This window comes from Alosa sapidissima, chromosome 9 (assembly GCF_018492685.1).
Source record: "Alosa sapidissima isolate fAloSap1 chromosome 9, fAloSap1.pri, whole genome shotgun sequence".
Lineage (NCBI taxonomy): Eukaryota > Metazoa > Chordata > Actinopteri > Clupeiformes > Clupeidae > Alosa > Alosa sapidissima.
In genome coordinates, this window is record NC_055965.1 from 16530037 (window position 1) to 16535698 (window position 5662).

The 5662-nt window shown below is 42.6% G+C and overlaps 2 protein-coding genes across 2 annotated transcripts; both read left to right on the forward strand.

Moving 5' to 3' along the window:
* Nucleotides 1-2700: 2700 nt before the first annotated feature.
* On the forward strand, nucleotides 2701-3312 carry LOC121718640 (histone H1-like). The gene has a single exon (XM_042103729.1). The coding sequence runs from the start codon at nucleotides 2701-2703 to the stop codon at nucleotides 3310-3312; it is 612 nt and encodes a 203-aa protein (XP_041959663.1).
* A 1165-nt stretch (nucleotides 3313-4477) lies between these two features.
* LOC121718658 (histone H2A) lies at nucleotides 4478-5008 on the forward strand. The gene has a single exon (XM_042103749.1). It carries the CDS (start codon nucleotides 4496-4498, stop codon nucleotides 4871-4873), a length of 378 nt encoding a protein of 125 aa, XP_041959683.1. The 5' UTR covers nucleotides 4478-4495; the 3' UTR covers nucleotides 4874-5008.
* The last annotated feature ends 654 nt before the right edge of the window (nucleotides 5009-5662 follow it).

The window sequence follows — 5662 nt, forward strand, 5'->3', positions numbered from 1 at the left end:
CACACACACACACACACACGCGCTACAATTGTATAACGGACAGCTAAACAACAATAAATGAGATTCGGTTAATCCGAAGCATACTTTACATTTCATGTTGTTGAAATTAAGTAGCCTAGACCTTGCCTGAAAGTTGACTCTGACTGTCAATGATTGGAGTGGATGTGTGGAGTGGAGTCATTTTTATTGTTTTCAGAGTAGCTCTAAAAAGTACTGTCTAAAAGTGAGGGAAGATGACAAAAGTCAGGGAAGTGTGGGGACATTCTGTGGGCGGTGCTGGTTCAGATGGACCGTCCCTTGCACTTCAAAGTAACCGTTACTGTTACAAATTGTATTACTGTTTAATTTTAAGTTATTTGAACATTTATATATCTATGGCCTAACACTGCATTTTCACCAATACTGTCTGACAATTTGCCTGAAATGCTTAACCCTGCTTTTGTGTTAGTTTTAATGTTTAGGCCTACTAGTTTTGTGTTCCCTGTTCAAAAATCACTGCCGCATTATAACTTGTTAAAAATCCATAGTAACACGTATTTTATCATCTAATGTTCAATTTCAATTTATTGTGCTTATAGAGCGCCAAAACATTACACATGTATCATGGCGCTTTACAGAATGTAGGCAATCAGAGAAAAAGGAAAGAAAGGAAGAAAAGAAAAGAAAGAGAGAGGCCCATGGGTAACAGGGGCGAGGAAAAACTCCCTAGAATTGGAGATACATATAGGAAGAAACCTCGAGCAGATCCACGACTCAAGGGCCTGACCCATCTGCCTAGGGTCAATACAGGACAGTAAGGTCTGTATACATGACAAATGCATATGATAGTCAGTGTTGGGAAGAATACTTTTAAAATGTAATCAGTTACAGAATACAGAATACATGCCCTAAAATGTAATTTGTAACATATTCCGTTACATCACTCCATCTAAGTGTGTTGTGACCTTTATAAACTTGTATTCTATTTAAAATGAACAGTTTTGTACTTTTTGCTATACCATTTGCTATGTATGGCCTACAGGCCTCACTGACCTGAGCTCATACAAGTCAGAAAGGGAAAGATTAATTGGAGGTTCCAGTGGGCGCTGGCATAGAAGCAAAGAGGGTGTGTTTGTGTGTGCGTTTTAATGTACTGAAGCACATATACAGTCCATCTGATCAATAAGTATGTGCCTGGACTCTATTTTATACACTGACCATTTTCTCAGCCATTCATTTCTAATGGCCGGTCATTTTTGACCAGAAATACACATGGGTGTTCTAAAGTTAACACTCAAATTGTTATAAAAAAAATAGCAAAATTTGTGTTTTGTATTCAGATGTGTTAACAAAGTCAAGGAGCCTCATGGTTGTCAGAATAAGTTACAGTTTTTTTCTGAATGCTTAAACACAACCGTGATTCTTATAGCACAATTTCTAAAACTATTAATACTTATAGCAAAACCACTCACTGAGTTCACAAAACTAAAAGCACAAACACTGCTTTGCACTCAGTTGGCAATTTTGTAACACACACTTTGCACATCTGTAGGCACAATCCACTGCACAGCTCGTTTTGCGGAACTGTAAACACAACTCACTGCTTTACACTCAATTTTCAAATGATCAACACACTCCTAGCAAATCTATACACATGCATGGCTATTATTTACACTATTTTGCCAACTCTCTGGCACACTTTCTCATGTGAAAGCTGTTTTAGATAATTAGTTCACTTTGCAATCAGCCTAAGCACTATAAATAAGGCACATGTAATTTACAATGGGTACAATGGAGGGAGCAGGAAGAGTGAGAAGAGTAAGAATTAGAGGAGAATGAAGAATACGACGTGGATGTGAAGAAGTAGGAGGAGGAAAAGGACGGCAACGAAAGAGTTACTTTGGGTCCAGGAGAGATGGTACAAGATGTTATCTAAACCCGATGAATATATTGCCTACTCGTAATAAACAGGCAAAACGCAACTGTACAATGTGCTCCCCACAACAGGGCATATTGGCAGTCCAAAGAATAGTCTAAGCCAGTGTGTTAGAAACATATAGGCTATTCTATTGTAATTCAGTCTTGGTCATATGTCTGCATAAGCAAAATTAACAAATATCGCCACATCACGTATGTTTCCCATAAATTGGTCCTATAATATTTAGACCTATGTGGTATGTATGCGTGTGTTTCGTGTTTGTGGATTGTGTTTCGCAGTGTCCATAAAGCTCCCGATTGGAAAGTACACCTTCGCAAAAAACACATTTTAACACGTAAAATCAGTGATAAAGACTCATGTCTTGGTCTCAGGCACTTCTTTGTCGACGTATTACGCGGTTTTACTATTATTATGTGCATGATTTCCTCACAAAACTTAGACTGACTGCAACCTCTCCACCTAGAGGTCCGACGTTCTCAGTTTGTTTCAAAAGTGATAAAGGGCGATCAAAGCCCCCATATATTCTTTTTGACGTGCAGGCTGTGCTCTTCACAACAGACATCGTCTTGTTGGTAAATGTCGTGTCGTTACTCATATTTCTTACAAAGAAGTGTGTAAAGAAAACACAAGTGATCTCTTCGCCACAGAAAGGCCGGGACAGCTCTCACTCTGCTGAGACTAAATGGTTCTCATGTTAATTTTAAGTCCTGCCCACCGGCTTTAGCAGTCATTAACTCTCTCCGATCCCTTGAGTAGTCTGTGCGTGAAACCTAAACGATACAATGGCAGAAACAGCTCCAGCCCCCGCTGCGGCCCCAGCAAAGGCCCCCAAGAAGAAGGCGCCCCGACCCAAGAAAACTGGCCCAAGTGTGGGCGAGCTCGTCGTCAAGGCCATCTCTGCTTCCAAAGAGAAGAAAGGAGTCTCTCTGGCTGCGCTGAAGAAAGCCCTGGCGGCTGGTGGGTACGATGTGGAGAAGAACAACGCTCGTGTCAAACTGGCCATCAAGAGTTTGGTCACCAAGGGAACTCTGGTTCAGACTAAAGGGACCGGCGCGTCCGGCTCGTTCAAGCTGAACAAGAAACAGGCAGTGGAAAAGAAGCCGGTAAAGAAGGCAGCTCCTAAAGCCAAAAAGCCTGCAGCGAAGAAACCTGCCGCGGCAAAGAAGCCCAAGAAGGCAGCAGCCAAGAAGCCCGCGGCCGCCAAAAAGTCTCCGAAGAAAGCAGCCAAGAAGCCCGCCACACCGAAAAAGGCAACGAAGAGCCCGAAGAAAGCAAAGAAGCCCGCTGCCCCCAAGAAGGCAGCGAAGAGCCCTAAGAAAGCAAAGGCAGCGAAACCCAAAGCGGCTAAGCCTAAAGCTGCCAAACCCAAAAAGGCTGCACCCAAGAAGAAGTAAATGTTTGCGCATTCTGTCTTTTTCACCATTTGTACAAACGGCTCTTTTAAGAGCCACCCAAAGGCTCTCTGAATGCTTTTATTCCGTTAGTGCCTGCTGGTAGGCAGAACGAATTCTGTTTGCGAATACACAATCATACTCAGCTCCTGCATTTGTTCACCATAGCTCACAAAACCCCTACTGCGTCATGGAGCAAATGAATGAGTGTAGAAGCTATCCGACAGGGATATATAAACCAAAGCGAGTGATATCAAGTAGCCTAGTGTGTAGGCAATTCACTAATGTACTAGTTATTTCAACTTACCCCAGCCTGGGTGGCCCATCTAACCCCGCAACCACAATTTTGAAAGAAAATGCTTCTCACAACAAGCCACGGTAACATTTATGATTTTGTGTAGCCCTCAGCATAGATTATGAGGGCACCCATTGAGGGGTAATGCATCTGAATGTTCTATTCACGTTTTCTCTAAATAACCCTAACTCCAGACATGAATGGAATCCACTTGGAGAGCAAAACGAATATTTTACACGTTTTTTTTTTTAACACATTTGTCATGTGCTGTACCTTTCCACAGATTGTAAGGAATGATTCCCTCTTCCGTAAAATGCTGCCACATTATACGACGTGTTTACGGTTTCCTAGAAAAAGGAGTGGCTCATCTTACCCCTATGCCTAATGGGTTGTGTATGCAATTTTAAAATACATATTAGGTAATGTATTACGGTAACACAACATGACTTCTATCTAATGCAACAGGTGCATCCAAACATGAAACAGAGTATCCAAAACCTTGCAATACAACAATTTCAGCTTGTTACATTGGAATAGCCAGTACCAGTGCCAAATGTGTATCTCAGGAAGCCTCGTTGGTTTACTGGGTATTAAGTTGAACCTCTGGAAACTTCGCTGTAACTTTACCTAGGATATTACTTCTCTACTATGCCATGCGTTAACTTTATTTGTGATTGAGCTGCTGGGCTAAAAGGAAGGTGGAAGTGTTATGCGCGCCAAATAGATTTCAAAGTGATGTCACGCAACGAACTACACGTTGATTGGCTCTCACCATTTTGTTCTCATCCACTGAGGCACGGAGTAGCACCGCGCTGGTGTGGCATAATAAGACATGCCTTTCCACCACTCAGCATTTGAGTATTCAGACGAACTCTCAACACCTACTGAAAAATGAGCGGTAGAGGCAAAACCGGCGGCAAGGCCAGAGCAAAGGCCAAGACTCGTTCTTCCAGGGCTGGACTTCAGTTCCCCGTGGGCCGTGTGCATAGGCTGCTGCGTAAAGGCAACTATGCTCAGCGTGTCGGCGCTGGTGCACCGGTCTACTTGGCTGCTGTGCTCGAGTACCTGACTGCTGAGATCCTGGAGTTGGCCGGCAACGCTGCCCGTGACAACAAGAAGACTCGTATTATTCCGCGCCATTTGCAGCTGGCTGTGCGTAACGACGAGGAGTTGAACAAACTGCTCGGCGGAGTGACCATCGCTCAGGGTGGTGTGCTGCCTAACATCCAGGCTGTGCTGCTGCCCAAGAAGACTGAGAAGTCCAAGTAAACCTGCTCCCCTAAGTTTCAGAAACAAAGGCTCTTTTAAGAGCCACCCAAATACCCATACAAAAAAATAATAATTCCAAGCTACCTTCGCCGTTAACGTGTTTTCTGTAACGTCGAAAATATGTATTCACCCAAATAAAAAATGAGTAAAGACGCTCATTTTCCTGTCAATACTTGACCACTCTTACCCCAATAAAATGTCGGCACTTAAGTAACTGATAAGACAAATGTCCGGTTGAAGAATGTAAACTGTTCTCCTTTCATTTATCATTCCGGACTCTTAGTTAATCATGAAAGGCTGCGAGATATTCCTGGGCCCTTATAGTTCAAGGTGATTGCAGGTGAAACGCAGTCTTGTAACGTATTCCCTCAATGATATATAAAAAGTAAGGCACATCAATGGTAGTTTGGGTTCATAAACAAGCAGTTCTTTTAGGCTTTAACGTAGCAAATACAAGCTACCTTAGTTCATATTTGTGTTTGGACTTGACTAACAGGTTAATTGATTGATGTAATTGTTTCTATAACAGGCTATATGCACTGACCGATGGAATGTTTCAGTATATTTCTTTTATTTGTCCTTTAAATTTAAGAGGTTTTATGAATAGTCAATCAACACAATGATATAGGCCATTACGAGGGTGGGCTTTGTATTTTGAATTTCAGGCGGCACTCGGATGACCAATCAGCGGAGACCAACAACCTGACGTAGACAGGGGGGCAGGCTGAGACCGTAGGCCTTATATACCCAAGTTCTGCCGTTGTGTTCATACTGTTCAATTCCGAAGAA

Excerpts from the sequence above, each read along its gene's own strand:
- LOC121718640 (XM_042103729.1), top strand. The coding sequence starts at position 2,701 with ATGGCAGAAACAGCTCCAGCCCCCGCTGCGGCCCCAGCAAAGGCCCCC.
- LOC121718658 (XM_042103749.1), top strand. The coding sequence starts at position 4,496 with ATGAGCGGTAGAGGCAAAACCGGCGGCAAGGCCAGAGCAAAGGCCAAG.